Source organism: Prinia subflava, chromosome 33 (genome assembly GCF_021018805.1).
Source record: "Prinia subflava isolate CZ2003 ecotype Zambia chromosome 33, Cam_Psub_1.2, whole genome shotgun sequence".
Lineage (NCBI taxonomy): Eukaryota > Metazoa > Chordata > Aves > Passeriformes > Cisticolidae > Prinia > Prinia subflava.
The window spans coordinates 143,167-168,580 of record NC_086279.1 but is presented as its reverse complement, the minus strand read 5'-3'; the positions used below and the strand labels follow the sequence as shown (position 1 = coordinate 168,580).

Here is a 25,414-nt window from a genome sequence, read left to right as displayed (position 1 = left end):
CCCAGCTGCAGAGCTCGCAGCCCCGTGTGTGTTTCACTGGAACGCTTTGGAACACTGATTCCCCATCCCACATTCTCTCTCCGCTCGCTGTTTCAATCTTCCCTGTCCCGTTCCCATATTCCCATCCGCAGTCCCATCCCAGGTCTCATTCCCAGTTCCTGCCCCCATTCCCGCTCCCTGTCCCCATTCCCACCAATCACAGCGCGCGATCGATTCCAGATTTGCATAACGCGCCCTCTGCCTTGGCCCCGCCCAGGGCCGGCTGCAGCTGCGTCCGGGCGCTGTTTGCTCCCAGTTCCCTCCCAGTGCTCCCAGTAAGAGCCATACTGGGAGGAAAAGCGCTCCCAGTTCCTTCCCGCTGCGCCCAGGATCGCTCCCGGTGCCGCGCGGGGCGGGGCAGCTTTGGGAGTCCAGCAGGGCAGGGCGCGGCTGCTTTTGGGTGTTGGCACCGCCCAGGCCGGGCTGCGATCGCAAGAGGAGCGGGAGGAAGAGAAGAGAGAGAGGAGCTGGTGAAGGAAAGGTATAGAGGAAGAGGGGAAGGGAAGAGGAGGACCAGGAAGAGGAGAGACAGTAGAGGAGGAGGAAAGGGAAGGAGCGGCAGGAAGAGCGGGAGCAGCAGCAGCACCAGCAGCACGCGGTTTCCCCGCTCCCCCGGCTCCGGAAGCATCGCCTCACGGAACCCGCAGGTGAGCGGGGAGGGGGAGCTCGCCCCAAATCCATCGGGGGGTCTCCTGGAGGGTTTGTTTTTGGTTTTTCTTTGGGGGGGGGAGGGGGGGCGGGGCAGGGGATGTTTGGATCTCACAGGACTCCAAAGCCGATCCAGAAATGGCCCTGGAGAGATCTTGGGGGGCTCCCATGTGGAGATTGCTGGGTACCGGCGGGCAGAGGGGCGACATCGGGTTTGGGGATCTCCAGGAGTGACGGGCAGGAGCCCAGGAGCGGGGAAACTGCAGAGGGGCGATCACGGAGCTGGGAGACCCCAGGCAGCCTCGAGGGGTGGGGGAGCCTGGACATGAGCAGCATCCGGGTGCAACGCAGAAAGGGTCTAAAACTCAGAGACAAAGTGAGTTTTAAAGCAGGTATGTAGTTTATTTGGCCGGACGTACATGGGATACCTCGGCAACGGCAGACGCACCCCTCGCTCATTTGCGTTTTCTTTTATCCTCTACAATGTTACATAGGCATCAAGATTCGCAATACCCCTATGCATATTCATTCCCAGCCTCCCCTCTTCTTCACTTTGTATGCTAATCATTTTATCAGCCCTTTGTGCCTGCGCAGTTGTCTCTGGTGGTCGTCTCGGGGGTCTGCGGGATGAAGGTAATAGTCTTCCTCTTGAGATGAACTTCTGACCCCGTTGCCTTGCACTGGTCACTGATCCCTTGGTCATAGTCCAAGCTATAAGGCCAGTCTTATCTGGTCCTGGGGCCCGAGGAGCCTCATTATCTCAGTATCTCTGGTAATCTTGTATTCTTGTCTCCTGTTTTGGTAAGCATCGTTCCCCTTGCCAGACATCCTTGCATTCCTCTCTGTTGTTCTCACACGTAGTCCTGTCACTTCCCTTCTCAAGCAACTAATAGAGTACAAAGGGCAGCAAATATTAAGCAATACACCTCATCTTAATACCTATTCTTAATACTTTCTAATTGCTATGATTAATATCCTTTAGTTTCTAATGTCATGTTTCAGTCCCGCTTTTTCAATAAGGCAGTAAATTCTTTTAATTAGTACAAATTCCAGTTCTCAAGATGTGTGTGTCTCAATGCCTTGCCATGTACCTGTGATCAAGAGGTTAATATTTTTATTCATTATAACACTTTTTAAATCCAAATAAGCATTACAAAAGACAGCACTAAACATACCAACTGATATTAGTAAAACAATGATGGGGTGACATAATGTATTTAGGATCCCAGTTGCAGTGGGTGACCATCTAAAGAGTGAGTCCTACCAATTGTGACTTGCATCTTGTTTCACTCTTTGCAGAACCTTGTTTATTTCTTTTGCGTTGTGATGGACAGTAATTAGAGTTTTCTCTGCAGTTTTCTGAATACCGTTTAGAATTTCCACAAGGTCCTGATGGTCAATTAATTGTTTTACTAAAGTGAGATTCATCCCAACATTCATCCTGTGATGTTTCCATTGTCAGACTTAATTAGCTGGTGAGACACAGTTGGTGCCAAATACGGAAAGTCACACCCTAAAATCTTAACAAAGTTAAAAATACAGAGGTTAGAATGATTCTTGCTAAGCAAAGTCATATTATCCCTGTCTATTTCTATAAAAGCACATGCAGGTCTCAAACACACACAATGCCACAGATGGTGAGCACAAAAGCGGGAGCCATGTTAGCAATTGGATCATAGGTCAAGTTTGCCAACGTCCACCAAGACTGAAATTTCTTTTCAAAATCAGTAGCATTGTCCCAGACAGCTTTTTGGATTTCCCTTGGAAAGGCTCCTTTGCTTCCTTCTCTTATAATCAAAGCAGCTGTCGATTGCAACCATAATTGTGCCTGCATACAGCTAAAAGCCAAAGACACATTACTGTGAGCCATAGCAAGTGCATCTATGATTAACCTATGGTCTTGGTCCTCAGCTTTTTCCCAACTTGGCAACACTTTTGAAACCTGCCACTGACTGGTCCCCAATGCTTAAAAACATGACTGTAAGGGTTGTTTAAATTTTGTTAGATCACTTGTTGCAGTGGCCAATTTATTCAATAATATATCTGAATCAATTCCTTTTAGGACTCCCAGCCCTGTCCCTAATATTCTAGTCAGATCTCTTCACATTTTACCCCTGGTGTATGCTTGCTTTTGCAACCATGGTGTCCAGCCCTCAAAGGATGTCTTTAGAAAGGAAGAGCAGGCCATTTGAGCTTCAGAGATGTTAGTTTGTATTAGTAATTCAACACACTTGAGAGAACCATTCTGGATTAGACAACAATTGCTGTTGGCCCATGTTCCTTATTACATATGTGCCTATTTCATAAAATTTGGGCCGAAACCTAGGTGGTGTGATTTGGGTTTGGGGTGCTGATATAAGTTGTAATGGGCCTAGCTGTAGCATTTATTTTAAATTTGAAGGGGAGCCCAATAATATTATGGCCCAAAGACAGACCACCTCAAAGGTCTGTACAAACGTAAACTTATACCAACAGTCTAGTTGACTTGAAGAACTACAAACCTCCCGGTGTTTGTCTGTGGCAGTGGTTGAAGCACTGATTTGGATTGCTTTCTCATGAGTGGTTCCATTAATCAGCCAACATCCTATTCTAATTTCTTCTCCTATAGTCCCTTGGAGTGTCCATAACCTTTGTTTTTGCCACTCTTGCTTTTCATATACTTGGTTTTTGTGCATGACTACAGTTGATAGGTTTAAATCTTTTATATCAGAATATTCTCCCATGGATCCAGTGTGCCAAGTAAAAGCTTGGTACTAAGAACATTCAGCATTGTTCTGGCCAGAGGTTATTTCCCAGTTCTTGGATTGTTATTATGATTATAAACAAAACAAATTTCTCAATTAAATTCTTGCAGCTTAGATTACAAAACATTCCCAACTGCAATGTACTTATTTTGTTCAAGTGAGTTTTAGTTTCAGTTCTTTATCACCCAGTGTTACTTTCCAAGGGGCCTCAGGAGCCTTCTTTACTCAAGAGTGGTGAAATCAGGTGTTCTGCTCCTGGATCTTAATCACAGTGAAAGTGGTGAGAAGCACTTGGAACAGTCTTTCCCTCTGCGGCGCCAAAGCCTTTTCAGTAAGAGACTTGACATACACATAATCTCCAAGCTGTGTGTCATATACTGGCCTATCTAGCTTTCTGCTCTGAGTTCGAGCCACATGTTTTTCAATTTCTCTGAGTTGTTTACCTAAGGCTACCATATAAGTAGTCAGCCTTTATTCCCCATTTTGGGTGGATATCCCTTTGTGCACACCATATGGTCTCCTGTAAAGCCTTTCAAAGGGGCTCAGCTTGTCTTTAGTTCTGGGCTCAGTTTGGATTTGCAGCAATGCTAACGGGAGGGACTGGGGCCAAGGCAAATGAACCTCTTGCCTTAGCCTCACAATTTGTTGCTTGATCAAATGATTCATTTTCTGAACTTGACCACTTGACTGGGGATGGTATGCTGTGTGAAGTTCCCAGTCTATGCCCAGATGCTGACTGATCTGTTCAACTATTTTTGAAATGAAATGTGGTCCTCTATCTGAAGATATTGTGGCTGGAACTACAAAGTGCGGTATTATTTCTTGCAACAGCACCTTGGTTACCTCCTGGGCTTTGTCATTCCTGGTGGGGAAAGCCTCTGGCCATCTGTTGGTACCAACAAACATCAATACCCCCTTTTTCTTGGTAATTCCGAAAAATCAATTTGCCACTGCTGACTGGGTCCATGGCCCTTTCCAATTTGGCCAAGGTTTGGTTTAGGGATATTTTTGGGGTTAGTCTGGAGGCAAAGTTCACACTGCCAGGCCACTTGAGTGATACTGGCATGTAAGTTCCTGGCAGTGACGTTTCTAATCAAGTAATTATACAAAGCTTCAATTCCCCAGTGTGTTTTCTGATGTTCCTGTCTTACTAATGGCCATAGTAAGTGGGAGAGGATAACCAGTTTTCCTTCTGCTGTAACAGCTCATCCCTCCTGGTTATATGTTCCCTTTTGATCCTCAATTAGCCTTTTGTCCTTTTTATTTACACTGGCTAACCTTCTAGGGAGATTTGGCCATTGGGAATCAAGGCTCTTTCTACTGTCACCTCACCTTTTGCTGCTTCTTTTGCCTCTCTGTCCGCCAGCTTGTTACCCTCTTCCAATTCTGAGCTCACCTTCTGATGTGCCTTAATGTGCATGATTGCCAATTACTCAGGCAGTTGGACCACTTCCAGCAGTTCTATTATTTCTTGTGCATGTTTAATGCTCTTCACTTGCAAATTTAACAGTCCTCATTCTTCCCAGATGTCTCAATGAGTGTGCACTACCCCAAATGCATTTTGAATCAGTATAAATGTTTATTCTCTTTCCTTTTGATAACTCCTAACACATGGTTTAAGGCAATTATTTCTGCCTTCTGTGCAGAGGTATCTGCAGGTAGCGGTCCTGATTCCATTAGGTCTCTGGATGTGGTAACTGTGTACCCAGCATGTCATTTTCCATTGATGACATAGCTGCTTCCATCAGTGAACCAGGTTTCCACAGCATCTAAAGGGGTGTCTTTCAGGTCCAAATGGCTGGATTAGGTGCTTTCAATGGTCTCCAGGCAGTCATGATGAAGTGGCTCTCCTTGGTTCCCTGTAAGGAAAGAAGTTGGGTTAGGAAGACAATGTTAGTTACCATTATCTCTACACCATCTTGTTTTACTGTGTTAGCTTGTTATTTCAGGACCTGCTGTGGGGAAAGCCAGTGGCCTCCCTTTCTTTCCAGTACTGAGCATATTGTATGAAATACCAGCACAGTCATTTTCTGGCCCAGGGTGAACTTCCTGAATGTTCAGCACAACTGCGACCACTGCTCTGAGGCAAGCTGGCCATCCTTTAGCTGCTGCATCCAGCTGCTTAGAAAAATAAGCAACTGCCCTTCTATATGGGCTCAGGTCCTGTGCCAGTATTCCCAGGGCAATTCCCTGTTTCTCGTGAGAGAACACAAAGAATGGTTTCCTCACATCTGGAAGTCCTAAAGCTGGAGCTGATATGAGGGCCTTTTTCAGTTGCCCAAAGGCCTGTGTGGCTTCTTTTGTCCACTGGAGCTCTCTGCTCCCATTTGTAATGAGCCCATACACAAGTTTCACGAGTAATCCATAGTTGTAAATCCACAGTCTGCACCATCCCGCCATGCCCAGGAAGGTTCTCAGTTCTTTTACTGTCTGGGGTCTTGGGGTTTGGCAGATTGATTTCTATGCGCTCTTTCCCCAGAGTCGATTGCCCAGCACTGATCTCCTAGCCCAGGTAGATCACCTTCTGTTTTACCACCTGAGCCTTTTCTATGTCACCCTGTTCCTATGAAGCCCTCAAAAGTTTAGGAGGCTTACTGTCCAGCCACGCACCCTTCTTCTGTCGGGATAGCTATTAGGATGACATCCACACACTGCAACAGTTTTCTTTCTCCTGGTGGAGCTTCCCAGGATTCCAAATCCTTTGCAAGTTGTTCTCTAAACAGGTGGCACTGTTTTGTAACCTTGTGGAAGAAGGGTCTATGTGAGCTGAGCTTTGTGTCTACTTTTGGGATTCTCCCACTCAAATGCAAAAATCTTCTGGCTGACTCTGTGGAGAGGGAGGCAAAAGAAGTCATCCTTCAAATCTAAAACAGTAAGGCAAGTCAGCTCTGGTGTTAAACACGTTAACAAGGTGTATGGGTTAGCTACCATGGGGTAGAGATCCTCAGTTATCTTGTTAACAGCCTGTAAATCCTGCACGATCCGGTATGACCCATCAGGTTCGCAGACGGGCAGGATAGGAGTGTTATAAATCAAATTTGCACTCCTTCAGCAACCTCAGCTGCAAGAAATTTTCAATTATCAGGCTAATTACTTCTCTGTCTTCATTTCTTAAGGACTACTGCTGGATTCTGATTGGTTGTTTTCCTTCCTTAAGCTTAATTTGTATCAGAAATGCATTTCTCACCCTTCCTCGTACATTGGAGGCCTATACTCCTGGGAACACTTGGTTCAGTCTCTCCTCACTAATTTCTTCTTTAGCCTCAGTAGCTGTCAGTATTAAACTCAATACTTCTATATATTTCTGATCGTTCACCTCCAGAGTAACCTCTCCATTTTTAAACAAAATGGTTGCCTCTAGTGTCTCAAATAGATCTCTCCTTTGGATGAATCCGGGGAATTGGGCATGTATAGAAATTTATGGAGGCCCCACTGTTTTCCATATTTGTATTTTAATGGCTTGCAAAAGTATGCTATTTCAGATTGGCCCATTGCTCTGCTCATTCTAACATAATAGTTCTCCACCAGTGCCAAAGCTTTATTTAAAACCAAAAATGTTGCCTCTGTGTCCACCATAAGCTCCACCTCCTTTCCTTCCTCCCCTGTTATATTTTTTACAACCAGTGGCTCTCCTGGGGTAAGATCCTCCAGTCCCCTTCAGCTGCTTTTTGTGCGAGCCACCACCACCACCTTCCTTCCCTGGTTTCCTTTCCCATTTCTCCTTTGTTCAGGACACTCATTTGTCCAGTGTCCAAATTTTCTGTAATTTGCAGATCTCGGCCACCTGGGATGATCCTTGCCTGGGTGGTTCTTGTCTCTGCCTTCTTTTCTACTTTTACTAGTACGATTAATTTTCTCATCCCTTGCCTATATCATTTTTCTCGATTGCTGAAAATCCTCCATGCCTCATCTACCAAAGACTCTAAATTCCTTCCCTCTGGTCTGCGGAGCTTCTGAAGTTTCCTCCTGATATCTCCCGTAGATTGCCCTAAAAATAAATTTACAACCCAGAGGGCTTGTCCTAGGGATTTCCTTGCTCTCTCCTGATCCCATTATTTTCTTCTCCTATTTCATTTCCACCCGAATCCCGTCTCACACTCTCACACAGCCTTTTCCTAGTCTTTTCCTTTTACATTCCAAATCTCTGGGACATGTGATCTTCTACAAAAATACTCTAAAATCTCTAGTTCAGAATCCCCTTCACCCTGTTCCCCCACACAGAGCACAAGCACTATGTTTTCTACTCAAGGAACAATACTCATGCTAGATGCCGCCCTTGACTGCAGAGACAGATGGTCCCACTCCTTCTGTTCCTCTGGATGTTCAGATCTTTTTGGTGCAGCCTTCTTCCGGTCTAACACAACCACATTCCCTGCCAAAGTCTTATACAGTCCTTCTAAATAAACGTGCTGGTGGCTCCCTTATCACCCAATTACTTTTGGGGGTTACAAACTCCCAAGAGTCGAGCCCAAACCCTGGGGGAGTGGTTCTGTCTTGCCATGGCTAGAACAGCCATCACCAATGTATTATCCATGGTAAGGCGCACTAAACAATAAATCATGCTCACAACAAGGACATTAAAACAAACAGCACTAACCTAGAACAGCATTTATCACACAAACCCTAAAGGCAATACTTACAACAAAAGCATTAAAACAAACAGCATCAACCGTAGAAAACTGGCACTTTCATCAAACAAACCCTAAAGGCAATACTCAAAACAAACAATCTCTTTAGAAAGCACTCCATCAAAGTAGAATGCAAAAACCCTTAAGAACAGAATTCCTGGGAAACAACAGTAAACAACCCCTAAAACAACATGCAGTAAAAAGAAATTATGAAAAGTAAAACTTTAGCAGTAGTTTGATGCAATTATGACTTTTGACACAAGTTGGCAGTATAACCTCAAAATACAGCACAGTTCCCAAAATTGCAGTTACCTCACACAAACTTTCAGGCACACACAGAACCAAACAGAAAACACATCCAAACTTTTAAAAGCACGACACACAACCAAATAGCAGCAATAAAAAAGGAATTAGTTCAATCTTCCCCCAAAATTGCTAGCGGCTGATTAACGGTCAACGAACCCACCCGCTGCCTTTCCCTCGGTCAGCAGTTTCTCCCGCTGCTGCACATTTGGCCAATGGTTGCTTGCAAGCCCAAACCAATCAAGGCCCTTTCTTTTCTGTGCGCTTAGACATCTCTCTGTGGCTTATCAGTGGTCTCTACAGAGGCCCCCTTTTTAAAGAAATACATAGTGTTTCTCTGCTGTTCAGGAGGTCATTGTCGTCCCTGCAGTCAGTGACTTGAGAAGTGGAATTCCTTCCTAGGAAAATCCTGGGGGTGCACCTTAGGAACTCTGCTCCTCAGTCAGTCCTACAGCTGGCAGACAAGGTCCCATCTAGGGTACCAAAATGACCCACAGGAAGACTCTAAAAGTCAAAGTCAGTTTTAAAGTAGGTATGTAGTTTATTTGGCCCCACCGAGGCTGAAAGGGCCGCCAACTTCTGCGGCTGCACTTCTGCAGCGGAACCATCAAACCCAACATGCTCAGTCCTTGTGTTCCCCCCAAACTAGGATTTCCCATTCCCAAACCTTGGCCTGATGGAGGAGGACTCCACAAGGAAGAGGAAGATGTCCCAGGAGCCCCAGGCAGGTGAGGAGGAAGTCAGTGCCCCTTTCCCCCTCTCTCCTGCTCCATCTCCCAGCCCAGCCTGGCCCCCGGCTGCAGGACAACCCCGCTGTTGACACCATCCTGCTGGGCACGCATTGGGGGATCTCCTTCCCTTTCCCTCTGGTATGGAGGCAAATCCCATCCTCTCCTTGTCCTTCTTCCCCCAGACAAGGAGCTGAGAACGGGGACCAGGGAGGACAAATCCCCGCGGCAGAACCTCATGGAAGAGGCATTTTTGAATGGCTCCACGGTGCAGGAATCCAAACGGGAGGAAAAGCCCTGGAGATCCTGCATAGGAGAGGCTGCAAACACAGATCCCAGGGATGTGAGGAGGAAAGGTCCACCCTGGGCCAGAGAGGAGGCTGGAGCTCAGAGCTGGGGGTTCATAAGCAGGTTCATGATGAGGAGGCCCACAAGTGCTCGAAATGTGGGAAGAGCTTCAGGTGGAGATCCGAACTGATCTGCCACTGGGTAACCCACACGGGAGAACAACCATATGAGTGTGATAAATGCAGGAAGAGGTTTCAAAACAACACCTGTTTCCTCAGGCACCAGGGGAGTCACATGGAGGAGAGGCCCTTCCGCTGCCCTGACTGCGGGATGGGCTTCAAGCACAACTCCAGTGTCATCACCCACCGGCGCATCCACACCGGGGAGAGGCCCTATGAGTGTCCCGAGTGTGGGCAGAGCTTCAGGTTGAGCTCTGACCTGACTATTCACCAGAGGATCCACACAGGGCAACGGCCCTATGAGTGTGGGGAGTGTGGAAAGAGCTTCAGCCGGAGCACCACCCTGGCTGTCCACCAGAGGAGACACACCGGGGAGAGGCCCTATGAGTGTGGGGAGTGTGGGAAGACCTTCAGCCGGAGGTGCCACCTGATGCGCCATCAGATGATCCACACTGGGGAGAGGCCCTACGAGTGTGAGAAATGCAAGAGGTTTCACACCAGCTCCTGTCTCCTCAGCCACCAGCGCATCCACACCGGGGAGAGGCCCTATGAGTGTGGGGAGTGTGGGAAGCGCTTCAGCCAGAGCTCTACCTTGACCCAACACCAATGCAAGTGCAACTAAGGGAATCCCTGTGAGTGCCCCGAGTATGGGAAGAGCTTCGTGTGCTGCTCCAGCTCCATCCCCCATGGGAGGATCTGCACTGGATGATCCCCAGTGATCCCGGTGGGCAGACCCCCGGTGATCCCTGGTGCCAGTGATCCTTATTGGGAAGATACCTGGCTGGGGGGCTCTACATCGTCCTGACTCCCCGTGGCCTGGATTTTCTTTTAATTTCTTTTGTCCTTTCAAAACACCCAAACTTGGGGTAAAAATCAAGACGTTGAACTAAGACGAGGACAGGGATGTGGGGGATGATGGGTGTGAGGGAGTTGAGGGTTTCTGGCAGGGACTTGGGACTTGCTCAGGGATTTGGGCACCCCAGGCCGAGTGGTTCCAGCTGCACTGGGAGACCCTGATGGAGGTTCTGGGGCAGCTGATCAAGGATCTTCTGCCGTGGAACTTCATGGCCTCTCATCCTGGTTCCCACTCTCCCTTGTCCAGGAAGCCCTTCTCCCTGCTGTCACCCCTCCTGCACCCTACCCATTCCATGTCACCACACTCTCACTCCCATCCTGCTTCCATCCCAGTCCGGATCCCATGTACATTTACATTCCCTGTCCCATATTCTCTGTCTGCTTGCCTTTGCCATGTTCTCAGTCCCATATTCCCTGCCCTGTTCCTGTTCTCATATTCCCGGTCCCCCTGCTGGTCCTGCATTTCCATTTGTTATTCTCTGTCCCATTTCCATATTCCCATCCCCGGTCCCATATCCTGTCCCTTTCTCCATTCCCAGTCTCATTCCTGGTCCCACTCCCATATTTCCTGTCCCACTTCCAGTCCCAGTCTGGTACTCTTGGTGCAATTCTTGGTCGCTCTTCCCATTCCCTGTATTATTCCCACTTCCTGACTCGTATTTCCAGTCCCATTCCTGGTTCCATTCCCATATTCCTGGTCCCTATCCCCATTTGCAGTCCTGTCCCTTGTTTCACGTCCTATTCCCAGTCCTTGTCCCTATTTATTGGGGTACATAGGACAGAGAGCACTACAGACTTACTTAACATAGCCGGTTTGATAACCAAGATGCCTTGGCAAGAACAAACAGAGCTTTGAAGATTACAGGAGATTGGATTAAGTCTGTTGATGTGAAAAGAAGATTGAATCAAACTTCTCCAAACAAGATATGTTGTAAAATGTGTGACTTAGTCTGTATGATGTTTAACCTGATTATTGTAGCAAAAAATTACTAGCCGTCCTGGAATAGTATATAAGCATTTGGAAATTCCAGTAAAAAGGAATTGTGATCACTGAATCCGTCTTCCCGTCTCCATCAATGGTCAATAAATTGGTGCTCCGTGTGACGAGAGAAAGACCAGCTAGCTGATGGAATTTGATGACACCCCTGGAACTGATCGCGACGGTGAGAGAACCGCGTTTGGGCCCGCAATGCCTGTACGCTGCGATGTGACAGGTCAGCCAGGGGAAATCAAGAGTATGGGACAGGGCATGTCTGACGAGAGACGTCTATGAAACCGTGCTACGCCTCCTGAGCAAGCATGGATCCCCCATCCTTACGCAGGACCTTAAGTCTCTCCTACGATGGGTGTCATGCATGTTCCCCGATACCACCCCTTCTTCTAATTTTACTCTCCGCTGCTGGGACAAGGTCAGCATAGACCTGGCTATGCTGCGTGGCCATGAGCCAGAGCTATGTTTGCTTCCTGCTTGGAGGGCGGTCATGGACACAATTAAAGGGGGGCAGCAAGGCAGCCTGCAAGGCTACTGCAGAGATGGCCCCAGCGGCCGTGCTAGACAGAAACCTGCCCAGGTTCCACTCCCCGTCCCCTGTGCCCCTGTGGGGGACAGCTGGGGACATGCCTGGAGAGACAGGGGTGGAGGGTGAGGGTTGAAGGGGGCTGGATGTTGCGGTGTGCATTTCCCAGGATGCACAAGGCAGCACTGGGGTGCGACACATTTCCCCCCGGGGAGACTTCCTCCCTGCTCTGGACTTCAGTGGTCTCGGCAGTTGCTTTTGGGGCGCAGAGATGTATCAGAGGCGAGACGGGTCTTGGGGTAAACTAAGGAGATTTATTACAGGTATAACTGAAGCATAACAACTAAAAGCTGGACACCAAAGACAGGGAGCACATGTCCCACCGTGGGTTTTATAGACAGGGCGATACAAAGCAAACGACCAATGACAATGCACTCAGGGAGGAGTCTAGGGCAGGGAATACAGAACTAAATCCAATGGGAATAGCAGAAGCAGTGTAATGATATAAAACAGCAAATGATATATCAAATGAGGGAAGATTGGCAAGGAAGGTTCTAGCAACAGAGGCAGGGATACAGAGAAATGACACATAATGGCATGTATAATTTAAATCATAACACACAAATGAAATAGAAAGCTAGCCTGAAGACTCAAAGCAAAAATCCACACCACAACAGCTGGATGCACCCAAAAATGTGCCAAAGGGGGGGAATTATGGGAAATGATGGGAAAAGAAGGAAAGGATCCAAAATGCAGGGAGGAAGGACTCAAAATCAGGGGACAAAGGCTGTCATGGGATGGTGTGGAGTGTCACAGAGTGTTGTGGGATATCTCTACCTATGATGAGAAAGGTGAAGATGTTCAGCGTCAGGAGTAGCCACACGAACTTCCTGAGGGACAGGGCAACACGCTGTGGGACACAGGGACACCTTGAGGGACATGGCCCCGGGACCTCAGGAATTTGGCCCCACCAGAGGTGGGGCACAGGGACATAGGGGAAGGGGACAGGGACACATAGGGAGGATGGGGACAGGCACTCACAGGGAGGACAGGGATACACAGAGGGATGACAGGGAGCCACCGCAGGGCATGGAGACATATGGAGGGAGGGGACATGACACCACCAGGATACAAATCAGGGGAGAATGTCACCACAGCTTTGGGGACACTCCCATCAGGGTGCCTCCAGTCACACTCATTGCTGGGCCACATAACGCTGTAGGTGACACTGACCCTTGCCCTGTCCCCAGCCTGATCCCAGATGTGGTTGGGGTACCCTGAGCACAGCAGCCCTGGGACACCCTGGTTGCTGTCACTTGCTTCTGGGCCACTTGTCCCCAGCTGAACAAGTCCCCTATCCTGCCCTAGTGGGGGGTGACATTCAGCTGGGACACCATGGGGGTGACAGTGGGGCCATGGTGGCAGGAACTGAATCGGGCAGTGCTTTGCCATGGCTGAGATGTAGGTGCTGGTGGCAGTATGGTGGCACAGGTGGTGGCATTGATGCTGTCCCAGTTCATGTCCCCATCCATGTCCCTGTCCTGCACATGTCCCCATCCATGGCCATGTCCTCACATGTCTCCATCAATGGCCAAGTTCCCCATGTCAAGGTCCACCCATGGCCCAGACATGTCATTGTCCCCAGCATGTCCCCATCCATGCCTTAGTTCAACATCTTTATTTTTACACCAGTTTCAGGGCTTTCAAAAGGAAGAACAGAAACCTTTTTGTTCCAAGGCAAAAACAAAAGGATTTGCGTGTCCCTGCTGGCAGAACATCCACGTGCTTGGGTGGGTGGGAAGAACTTTTTCTGGAGGGTTATCAACCCCACTGTCTCCAAAATTATGGGTTTTGCCCCAGTCCATCCCCATTTAGATGTGGAAGACGCCCATGGGCCAAAATGAATTGAAATCCTGGATTTATGTTGGAGAAGACCTCCAAGGCCATGCAGCACTCCTTGATGTCACCAGATGGAAAAAGTGAAATTTTCCCAGGGTCACAAGTAGAAAAATCCACTCTTCACAATGGATTTCAGATGTTGGTCTGTGGATGTGTCCAGGTGCCCACAGGGAGCCAGGAGGATGTGCAGTCCCCAGCCAGGTATCTTCCCAACACGGATCACCAGCACCACGGATCACCAGGGCTCTGCCCACCGGGGGTTACTGGGGATCATCCAGAACATCCGCCCCTGCGAGATGGAACAGAAGCAGCGCACGAAGCTCTTCTCACACTTGAGGCACTCACAGGGTTTCCCTTACTGGTGCCTCTGTTGGTGTCTGGTCAAGGTTGAGTTCTGTGAGAAGCTCTTCCCACACTCGGGACATTCGTAGGGCCTCTCCCCAGTATGGATGCGCTGGTGCCTGACGAGGGTGGAATTCTTTCTGAAGCCCTTCCCACAGTCAGGGCAGCGGAAGGGCCTTTCATCTGTGTGAATCCGCTGGTGCTTGAGTAGATCGGAGCTGGTTGGAAACCTCTTCCTGCATTTATCACAATTGTAGGGCCTCTCCCCGGTGTGGCTTCTCTGGTGGACAGTCAGGGTGGAGCACCGGCTGAAGATCTTCCCAGACTCCCCACACTCATAGAGTCTCTCCCTGGTGTGGCTTCTTTGGTGGGTGATCAGGGTGGAGCTGTGGATAAAGCTCTTCCCACACTCCCCACACTCATAGCGCCATTCCCCTGTGTGACTCCTCTGGTGGCGGGTCAAATGGCAGCTCCAGCTGAAGCTCTTCCCGCATTTCCCACACTCGAAGGGCTTCTCTCCAGTGGGGCTCCTCTGGTGGGCAACCAGGGTGGAGCTCTGGCTGAAGCTCTTCCCACACTCAGGACACTCGTAGGGCCTCTCCCCAGTGTGGATGCGCTGGTGCCTGACAAGGTTGCAGTTTTGCTTGAAGCCCTTCCCACAGTCGGGGCAGCGGAAGGGCCTCTCCTCCGTGTGAATCCGCTGGTGCAGGAGGAGACTGGAACTGGTCATAAACATCTTCCTACATTTATCACACTTGTAGGGCTGTACCCCTGTGTGGATTCTCCAGTGGCGGATCAGGTAGGATCTCTGGCTAAAACTCTCACCACATTTCGAGCACTTGTGTGGTTTCTCCCCATCATGAAGCTGCTCATAGCCACCAAGCTCTGAGCTCCAGCTGCATGTCCAGCCACCTCCCTGGCCCAGGGTGGATCTTTCCTCCTCTGATCCCCGTGATCTGCGTTTGCAGCCCCTCCTCATGTGGGATCTCCGGGGATTGTCCTCCCCATAGGATTCCTGCACCGTGGGGCCGCTCAAAACGGCCTCTTCCACGAGGTTCTGCTGCGGGGATTTGTCTTCCCTGGTCTCCGCCCTCAGCTCCATGTCTGGGGGACGAAGGACAAGGAGAGGATGGGAAGGGGAAGGAGATCCCCTCAAATGAATCCCCGGCAGGATGGTGTTGGCAGTGGGGTTGTCCTGCGGCCGGGGGCCAGGCTGGGCTGGGAGATGGAGCAGGAGAGATGGGCAAAGGGGCACTGACTTCCTCCTCACCTGTCTGGGGCTCCCGGGACATCTTCCTGTTCCTTGTGGCCTTCTCCTCCATCGGGCCAGTGTTTGGGAATGGGAAATCCTGGTTTGGGGGAAAACAAGGGCTGAGTGCGTATGGTTTGATGGTCCCGCTACCCAAGTGCAGCTGCAGAAGTCAGCATCCCTTTCAGCCTCGGGCGGCCCGGACCCCGCTCATGTCCCGGTTCCCCAATTCCTTCAGGCTGCCCGGAGTCACTCCGGCTATGGGATCGCTCCTCTCCGCTCTCCCCACTCCGCGGCTCCCGCGTTCCCCCTCGACTTTTCCCGGGATCCCCAAACCCGATATCGACCCTCTGTCCGCCGGTACCGGGCGACCGCCACGGGGGACCCCCCAAGACCCTCCAGGGCCATTTCGGGCTTGGCTTTGGGGTCCTGCAAGATGCAAACATCCCCTGCCCAGGAAGAAAAACCTCTCGGAGATCTCATGATGGATTTGGGGTGATCTCCCCCACCCCGGTCACCCGCAGGTTCCGGGATGGGCGATACTACCAGAGCCGGGGTAACTACAGCCTGAGCGGGCAAGTAGGGCCGCGTGCTGATGTTGCTTCGCCTCTACCTCCTGCTTCTCCTTTTCCTCCTCCTCCGTCCCTCCTGTTCCCGCTCCTCCTCTTCTTGCAGGTCCTTGTCCTCCTCTTCTGTCCCTCCACTTCCTCACGCTCCTCCTCCGCTCTCAGCCCACCCCGGGCGGTGCCGACACCCAAAAGCAGCCGCGCTCTGCCCTGGGGCGGTTCCAAAGTGGCCCCACCCCGCGCGGCACCGGCAGCGATCCTGGGAGCACCGGGAGCGGTCCTGGGAGCAGCGGGAAGGAGCTGGGAGCGCTTTCACTTCCAGTATGGCTCTTACTGGGAACACTGGGAGGGAACTGGGAGCAAACAGCGCTCGGACGCGGCTGCAGCCGGCGCTGCGCGGGACCGAGCCAAAGGGCGTGGTTATGCAAATCAAGGAGCGATCGCGCGCTGTGATTGGTGGGCGGGAGCGGCGCGGGGTTTCCCGGGTCAGGTGAGGGCGGTGGGGGGACTGGAGCGGTGGCGGTGGGGTCAGGTGAGAGAAGACAAGGACCGAGAATGGGGACAGGGACAGGGACTGGGACTGGGACTGGGGACAGAGACAGGAATGGGACCGGAATAGAGACAGCGAGCGGGACTACAAGTCCGAGACTAAGAATAGGACCAGGAATACGGGACAGTAGCTGGGAATGGGGACAAACACTGAGCAAATGGGACCTGGACCGAGCATGGAGACAGGGAGAAAGAATAGGAATAGGGACCGGGAATGGGACCTAGAAGACAGGACAGAACAGGGAATGGTGACAGGGACTAGGACTGGGACAGAATATGGATAGAGACTGGGAATGGGGAATAGGACCAGGAATAGGAGACAGGGACTGAGAAAGGAGACCAGGGCCAAAAATGGGATTCAAAATGCAAGAAAGGGACTTGGAATGAGACCAGGAATGGGGACAGGGATCAGGAATGAGGACAAGGACCAGGAATAGGTACAGGTACTGGGAATGGGACCAAGAATACACAACTGGGACTGGGAATGGGATAAGGAATACAGGACAAGGACCAGGAATGGGAATGTGGCAACAGGACAGGGAATATGGAAACAGTGACCAGAGAATATGGGATGGGCATCAGTGTTCCGAAGCATTCCAGTGAAACACATTCGGGCTGCGAGCTCTGCAGCTGAGCCTCCCCTGGGCTGCTGCGGCCCAGGGCCCAAAGGCTGGAGCTGCAGCCTTGCTCCTGTGCCAAAAACAGGAGCCTCCTGCAGGCCCGTGTCCCCTGCATGTCCCCAGCAGCAGGGAGAGCTCTGAGGCACAGCGGGTGCCGGCAGGAGGGGCTGCTGTGGCCAGCTGGGGCCTGTGAGAAATGCCCAAAGCCTTGTGCTGTGTGCAGCTGGGCAAGGGCAGCAGCAGGGCTGAAGGGTTCATGTGCCACAGCCAGGCCGAGCTGGGGAGCCCTCGGGCCCCATGGGAGAGGCGGCCCTGGGGAATGGGGACTGGGACTGGGACTGAGATTGTGTTGCGAGAAAAGAGCAGAGCATGAAACAGGCATCAATATGATTAGGTTTGATCTCTCTTGTTTATTCCCAGTATTCTACTTTTATCAGGTTACAGACAGGAAAGCAAGCACAGCTAAACAGTTGGTGATTGGCTACAAGTACATATACATATACATTAAATGATTGTTCATTGGTCCACATTTTTTGGCATATAATTTACCTTTTTTTCTACCTTATGAATAGCATTTTGTTTTCTACATCCATGAGAAAGCCTAACAAGTTGTTACACATATTCAGCATCTGTGAGTAAGCATCCGTGTGAAGGCACACTAAATTATTACAATTGCTACTTTCTTCCTAATTCAAGGCCTACAAGACCAGCACAGGAACAGTACAGACTCTCATACTGTTCCCTGGTAGCAGGGATTGTTCAAACCCCCTATCAATAAATCATGACCTCGCTCTTCTAAAAATTCCTCTACAAGATTGCAAATAGGGAACAGGAACCAGCGGCTGGTGAATATCCTGCCCCTGGTGATGGCCATGCAGGAGACTTGGATTTTTATGGCCATGGAGGCCATGGAAGAAGCCACCAGCCAAGCAGGGGTGGCCACTGAGAGGGGAAAGTGGGTGAAGAAGACCCAAAAGCTGCTGTGGTGTTTGGTGGCCATATGTATGAAAGTCAGGGTGCTCCCCATGGAGCTGCACGGCCGGCTCTGGTACACTGAGACCACCCTGGAGAGGACAAAGAAGGCGTTCCCCGATGCCCCCAAGGCCTTGGTGGCCACATTGGCCAAGTTCAAGCAGCTGTGGGAAACCAGCGCCCACCTGACCATGCATCACGCATCATGACAGGGACCAGGAATGTGACTGGGAATGCAGACAGGGACCAGGAATGGGGACAGGGACCAGGAACGGGACTGGAAATACAAGACAGGGACCAGGAATGGAACTGGAAATACAAGACAGGGACTGGGAATGTGACTGGGAAAGCAGACAGGGACGGGGAATGGAACTGGAAGTGCGAGACAGGGACTGGGGATAATACTGGGAATGGCGACAAGGATGGGGACAGAAACAGGGAATTGGACTGGGAATGTGGAAAGGGACAGGGAATGGGGACAGGGACCGGGAATGGAACCAGGAATATGGTAATACGGGAATATAGGACCTGGAATGGGATCGGGAATAGGAATATAGAAACAGAACAGAGAACACAGAAACAGCAACTGCAGAGAGAATATGGGATGGGGATTAGGAAGATGGGACTGGGGTCAGAAACAGGAATACAGGACTGAGACTGGGAACTGGAATAAGGGAACGGGACAGGGAATATAGAAGTGAAAATGCGGGACCTTCAGAAGGACTAGGAATATGAGAACAGGAACAGGACAGGGAATATGGAAATGGCAATCAGAGAAAACAGGACAGGGACAGGGAATAAGGGAATGGCAAGCAGACAGAGAAAACAGGACAGGGACAGGGAATGAGACCAAGAATGGGATCCAGACTGGGATGGGAGCAGGACGGGATCAGGAGTAGGGTGACAAAAAACCAGGTGAGGGGCAAGGGGAGTGGCAGCAGGAAGAGGGGGGGATGCTGGAGAGGGGACACCGGGAACAAGGATGGGGAGACATGGGGACAATTCCAGGGCAGGGGGTCCTGGATTAGCTGTCCCAGAACCTTCGTCAGGGTCTTCCAGTGCAGCTGGAGCTGCTTGGCCTGGGGAGCCCAAAGCCCTGAGCAACCCCCAAGTCCCTGACAGGAACCCTCAATTCCCTCACACTCAGCATCCCTCACATCCCCTGGAAGATCCCCCATGTTCCCATCCTTGTCTTAGTTCAACATCTTTATTTTTACTCCAGCTTTGGGGGTATGAAAAGGACAAAGAGAAATGAAAAAAAAAACAAGGCCACAGGGAGCCAGGAGGATGTGGAGCCCCATTGGTATCTTCCCAATAAGGATCACTGGCACCATGAATCACAGTGGATCTGCCCACCGGGGATCACTAGGGATCACCCAGTGTGGATCCTCCCATGGGGGATGGAGCTGGAGCAGCACAGGAAGCTCTTCCCGTACTTGGGGTACTATGAGGGCTTCCCTTAGTTGTGCCTGCGTTGGTGTTGGGTCAAGGTAGAACTGTGGGTGAAGCTCTTCCCACACTCCCCACACTCATAGGGCCTCTCCCCAGTGTGGATGCGCTGGTGGCAGATGAGGGCAGCTTTTTCCTTGAAGCCCTTCCCGCACTCGCGGCAGCGGAATGGCCTCTCATCCGTGTGAACCCGCTGGTGCCTGAGGAGGCAGGAGCTGCTCTGAAAGCTCTTCCTGCATTGGTCACACTCATAGGGCCTCTCCCCAGTGTGGATCATCTGATGGCGCATCAGGTGGCACCTCCGGCTGAAGGTCTTCCGACACTCCGCACACTCATAGAGCCTCTCCCCGGTGTGGCTCCTCTGGTGGACAATCAGGGTGGAGCTCCGGCTGAAACTCTTCCCACACTCCCCACACTCATAAGGCCGTTGCCCTGTGTGGGTCCTCTGGTGGGCAACAAGGGTGGAGGTCTGTGAGAAGCTCTGCCCACACTCGGGACACTCATAGGGCCTCTCACCGGTGTGGATGCGCTGGTGGTTGATGAGGACAGAGTTGTCCCTGAAGCACATCCCACAGTCAGGGCAGCAGAAGGGCCTCTCATCTGTGTGAATACGCTGGTGCCTCAGGAGATAGTGTCTGCTCTGAAATCTCTTCCTGCATTGGTCACACTCGTAGAGTCTCTCCCCAGTGTGGCTCCTCTGGTGGCGGATCAGGTCAGAGTTCAACCTGAAGCTCTTCCCACACTCCCCACACTCATGGGGCCGTTCCCCCGTGTGGATTGCCCAGTGGCGAATCAGGGAGGATCTCTTGCTGAAGCTCTTCTTACATTTTGAGCACTTCCAGGTTTTCTCCCCATCCCGAAGCTGCTCAGGCACACCCAGGTCTGAGCGCCAGCCTGCATCCAACCTCAGGGTGGGTCTTTCTTCCTCAGATCCCTGTGATCTGTGTTTGCAGCCCCTCCTCATGCAGGAACTCCGGGGCTTTTCCTCTCTGTTGGATTCCAGCACCATGGAGCCACTCAAAACGGTCTCTTCCATGAGGTTCTGCTGCGGGGATTTGTCGTCCCTGGTCTCCGTCCTCAGCTCCCTGTCTGGGGGAGGAAGGACAAGGAGAGGATGGGATTTGCCTCTGTGGCAAAGGGAACGGGAAGGAGATCCCCTCAATGTGTCCCTGGCAGGATGGCGTTGGCAGCGGGGTTGTCCTGCAGCCGGGGGCCAGGCTGGGCAGGGAATTGGAGCAGGAGAGAGGGGAAAGGGGTAGTGACTTGCTCCTCACCTGTCTGGGGCTCCCGGGCCATCATTCTCTTCATCGTGGCCTCCTCCTCCTCCACTGGGCCAAGATTTGGGAATGGGAAATCCTGTTTGGGGAGGAAAACAAGGACTGAGCGCGTTGGGTTTGATGGTGCCGCTGCCCAAGTGCAGCTGCAGAAGTCAGCGCCCCTTTCAGCCTCGGGGAGCGTGGAGCCCCGCTCATTTCCCGGCTCCTCCACCCCTCCCCGCCCCTGGCTGTCTGGGTCCCCAGGCTCTGGCATCGCTCCTCTGCGCTTTCCCCGTACGGGGGCTCCCGCGTTTCCCCCCGGCTTTCCCGGAGATCTCCAAACCCGATATCGCCCCTCTGTCCGCCGGTACCGGGCGATCGCCACGTGGGAAAGGCTAAGATCCCTCCAGGGCCATTTCGGGCTCAGCTTTGGGGTCCTGCAAGATCCAAACATCAACTGCCCCGCAAAAAAATCCCTCCCTGGAGATCCCCCACGATGGATTTGGGGCGAATTCCTCCCCTTCGGTCACCTGCGGGTTCCAGGAGCGGAACTTCCTCCCGCTCCTGCCTTTCCTTTTACTCCTCCTCTGTCCCTCCTCTTCCTCCCGCTCCTCCTCCGCTCCCAGCCCGCCCCAGGCGGTGCCGACACCCAAAATCAGCCGCGCTCTGCCCTGGCGGTGGGGTTCCAAAACTGCCCCGCCCCGCGCAGCACTGGGAGCGATCCTGGGAGCGATCCTGCGAGCAGCGGGAGCGATCCTGAGAGAAGGAACTGGGACTACTTTCCCTCCCAGTATGGCTCTTATTGGAAGCACTGGGAGGGAACTGGGAGCCAACAGCGCCCGGACGCGGCTGCAGCCGGCGCTGGGCAGGGCCAAAGTAGAGGGCGTGGTTATGCAAATCTAGGCGCGCTGTGATTGGTGGGCAGGAGCAGCGCGGGGTTACCATAGTCACGTGAAGGCCGGGCTGGAGGCCGCAGCGATGGCGGCGGTGTCCGGTGAGAGGAGACAGGGAGCGGGAATGGGGACAGGGACCGAGAATGGGAACATGGGAACGGGACAGGGAAGATGGAAACACCGACCGCACCGAGAATATGGGATGGGGATCAGTGCTCCGATGCGTTCCAGTGCAACATATTCGGGCTGTGAGCTCTGCAGCTGAGCCTCCCCTGGGCTGCTGCGGCCCAGGGCCCAAAGGCTGGAGCTGCAGCCTTGCTCCTGTGGCAAGAACAGGAGGCTCCTGCAGGCCCGTGTCCCCTGCATGGCCCCAGCAGCAGGGAGGGCTGTGAGGCACAGCGGGTGCTGGCAGGAGGGGCTGCTGTGGCCAGCTGGGGCCTGTGAGAAATGCCCAAAGCCTTGTGCTGTGTGCAGCTGGGCAAGGGCAGCAGCAGGGCTGAAGGGTTCGTGTGCCACAGGCAGGCCGAGCTGGGGAGCCCTGAGGGCCCCATGCAAGAGTCTGCCCTGGGTAATGGCACTGGGAATGGGGACAGGGAATGGGCACAGGGAATGGGAAGAAGAAACAGGGATCGGGAATGGGACCAGAAATATGGGACTAGGATTGAGAATGGAGACAGGGACCGGGAATGGGGCCTGGAACAGGGGACAGGACTGGGAATGGGGACAGAGTCCAGGAGTAGGGGACAGGGACTGGGACCAGGAATGGGTCTAAGATCAGGAATAGGGGACAGCACTGGGAAAGGGGTAGGGACTGGGAATAGGAAACAAGGATAGTGATTCAGACCAGGAATGGGGATAGCTACTGGGTACAGGGATCAGGATTGAGACCAGGAATGGGACTGGGAACAGGGTCCAGGCATGGAACTGGTAATGTGACTGTGAATGGGTACAGGGACCGGGAATGAGGCCAGGAATTTGGGGGAGGGACCTGGAATGCAACCTGGGATGGGAATATGGGAATGGCACCCAAACAGAGAATATGGAACAAGGAATGAGTCCAGGAATGGGATCCACATAGGGATGGGAGCAGGACGGGTCTGGGAGTGGGGTGATATGGGAACGGGCAGGGAACAAGGGGAGTGACAGCAAGAAGAGGGGGATCCTGGAGACAGGACACCAGGAGTCACTTGGCCTGGGGTGCCCAAAGCTCTGAGAAACCCCCAAGTCCCTCCCAGGAACCCTCAACTCCTTCGCCCCTAGCCTCTCCCACATGCTGTGCAAGATTCCCCCCATGTCAACGTCCATGGCTATGTCACACAATGTCCCCATCCATGTTTTAGTTCAACATCTTTGTTTCTACACCATTTTTGGGCGTTTTGAAAGGACAAATTAAAATGAAAAGAAAATCAAGGCATGGAGGAGCCATGAGGATGCGGAGCCCTCAGCCAGTGTCTTACCAACACGGATTGTCAGCACCACGGATCACCAGGGCTCTGCCCACCGGTGGTCACTGGGGATCATCCAGCACAGATCCTCCCATGGGGGGTGGAGCTGGAGCTGTGCACAAAGCTCTTCCTGTGCTCGAGGCACTTGCAGGACTTCCCTTAGTGGTGGCTCCGTTGGTGTTGGGTCAAGTTACAACTCTGTGAGAAGCTCTTCCCACATTTGGGACATGCATAGGGCCTGTGAACTCACAAGAAGCAGGGCTGGGATGTGCTCTGGTGCCTGTGACATGACAAGGGACAGGGCTGGCTGTGATTTGTGTGGTGCCTGTGAAATCCCAAGGGCAGTGTCACAGTGGGGGCAGCTCTCCATGTCCCCAGCAGGTCACGCTGTCCAGTGCAGCCTGTGCCAGCGGTCACTGCACACACGGGGGAGGCTGGGCTGGATGGGGGTTGGGGCAGAAACGCCGTCCCTGGGACTGGGCTCTTCCCCTGCCTCAGGGGCCCAGGCCCTGGTGGGAGTGCCTTGGGCAGGGCACGGGGCTGCTGCTGGGCCAGGGGGACAGGCCTTGCCCCCTGCTAGCTGCCTGGGCCCCTCTGATGCCTGTTCCACATACCTGTGCCTCCTGTCCCTGCTACTCCCCGCCACCTTCACTCCCTCCATCAAAGCCCCACTCAACCTCTTCACAGTGACCTCTGGAAAGAAAGAATGGAGGAAAGGAAGTGTAGTCAGTGTACCCTGGCTGGATGGCAGGCACCCACCAAAGCTGCTCTCTCACTCCCCTCCAGAGATGGACAGGAGAGAGAAAATAGAATGAAGGCTTGATGGCTTGAGATAAGGACTGGGACAGATCACTCAGCACATGCCATCATGGTCAAAATTTCCCTGGTTTTGGAAATTCGATGGCATTGCTCACGTGTCAGAAAGAGAGGACTCATTCCAATCAAATTGTATTGGCGATTGATAGAGAGACAGGAAGACTGATTCGATGATCAGAATTCGATATTACTCAGATTTTCCAAAAGCTTATATACCATTTCAGAAAGGTTAATAAATTTCCACTTTAATAATCAAGTTAAAGATCATACAGACAACTCATACATTTTACAAGATGTAAAGGTGTAAATGGAATCTTTGGAAGTTGATTGAATCTTCTCTCTTCCCTTTAGCAGGTTTAATCCCATCTTCTGTAATCTTCAAAGCTCTGTTTGTTCCTGCCATGGCATCCTGGTTACCAAACCACCTTGCTAATCCAGTCTGTTTAACTCTCTGTCTTGTGTATTCCCACAAAATGGATTGCCTGAGTTCTTCTAGTCCCAGTGTTCAAATGTTGTTTTTTAACCTTGTTGGCTTTCTCAGCTTCTGTTAGTATTTGTGGTTTTATAGTAGAATGTTCTGGAATGTGATTTTGCAAGATTCTGTAATCCGCTGTCTGTTTTGCTCTTGGATTTCTTAATGGTGTGTCAGGACTGAAGGCAGCATTTTAGGTGGGAATCCTTCAGTGTGAGGTAGGATTGTCTTGGCAGCAGCTGGATTTGCAGATCTAAGCAGAGCTAACAAAGATTCCATGAACTGAATATTCTGTCTGGTTGGGGAAGCCGAAGTGCCCGGCTCAAGGGAGGTGCGGTGGGAGGTGCGGGTTGTGCAGGACTCCGGTGGGCAATGGCCGGAGCCCCCGGCAAGGGGCCGGCAATGGACACTGGCCCTTTGCAGAGCAGGGGCTTGGAGCCCTGCGGCGCCGGGCGGTCGGTGCCCGGTGAGCCCGGGACTGTGCGGGAGCCGGGAAGAGCGAGAGAGCCCGGGCCAAAGATCAGCACCGGGGCAGGCATGGCCTGGGAGGGGGCACAGCCCAGGGGCCTGCAGAGCCTCCCTGCTGCAAAGCCGCACCTGCGACAGCGGGGCAGCTGCCGAGATCTGCGGGGCAGGGAGGAGCCGCTGGTGGGCCTGGCAGCCTGGAACGTGGAGCTTGCATAGGGGGAACCCCTGCAGCCTGGAGATGGGAACCCCTGGAGCCTGCACCATGGACAAGGGAGACCCATGGGTACCCCGGGGCCCTGAAACAGGGACCCCGTACAGGCGGTACCCCTGGACCCCCTCTGACACCCAGCTGGGGAGCCCATAGAAGGGGAAGCTCTGGGTTTGCCAGGAGCCCCAGCAGCCCAGAGAGAGGGGATACCAATAGACACTGGAGCTGCAGAAGCCCAGATATGAGTGGCCCTTTGAACCCCAAAGGTGAGAGACCAGAGA

The 25,414-nt window shown here is 52.2% G+C and overlaps 1 protein-coding gene, 1 long non-coding RNA gene and 1 pseudogene across 4 annotated transcripts in view; 2 read left to right on the top strand and 1 right to left on the bottom strand.

Annotated features, from left to right (window-relative positions):
• Positions 1-247: 247 nt before the first annotated feature.
• LOC134563102 (zinc finger protein 3-like) lies at positions 248-11,467 on the top strand. Its single transcript, XM_063420907.1, has 3 exons — positions 248-686; positions 9,012-9,090; positions 9,276-11,467. The coding sequence occupies exon 3, from the start codon at positions 9,673-9,675 to the stop codon at positions 10,177-10,179; it is 507 nt and encodes a 168-aa protein (XP_063276977.1). The 5' UTR covers positions 248-686; positions 9,012-9,090; positions 9,276-9,672; the 3' UTR covers positions 10,180-11,467.
• A 143-nt stretch (positions 11,468-11,610) lies between these two features.
• LOC134563108 (zinc finger protein 271-like) overlaps positions 11,611-25,414 on the bottom strand; it is a 48,479-nt pseudogene continuing 34,675 nt past the window's right edge.
• LOC134563115 (uncharacterized) overlaps positions 21,367-25,414 on the top strand; it is a 32,078-nt gene continuing 28,030 nt past the window's right edge. For all 3 annotated transcript variants that reach the window (XR_010083317.1, XR_010083318.1, XR_010083316.1), the window contains exon 1: positions 21,367-21,825. This is a non-coding gene — a long non-coding RNA (uncharacterized LOC134563115). The remainder of the gene's footprint in view (positions 21,826-25,414) is intronic.

What these genes read in the sequence shown, in the direction of transcription:
- LOC134563102 (XM_063420907.1), top strand. Translation starts at nt 9,673, where the DNA reads ATGGAGGAGAGGCCCTTCCGCTGCCCTGACTGCGGGATGGGCTTCAAG.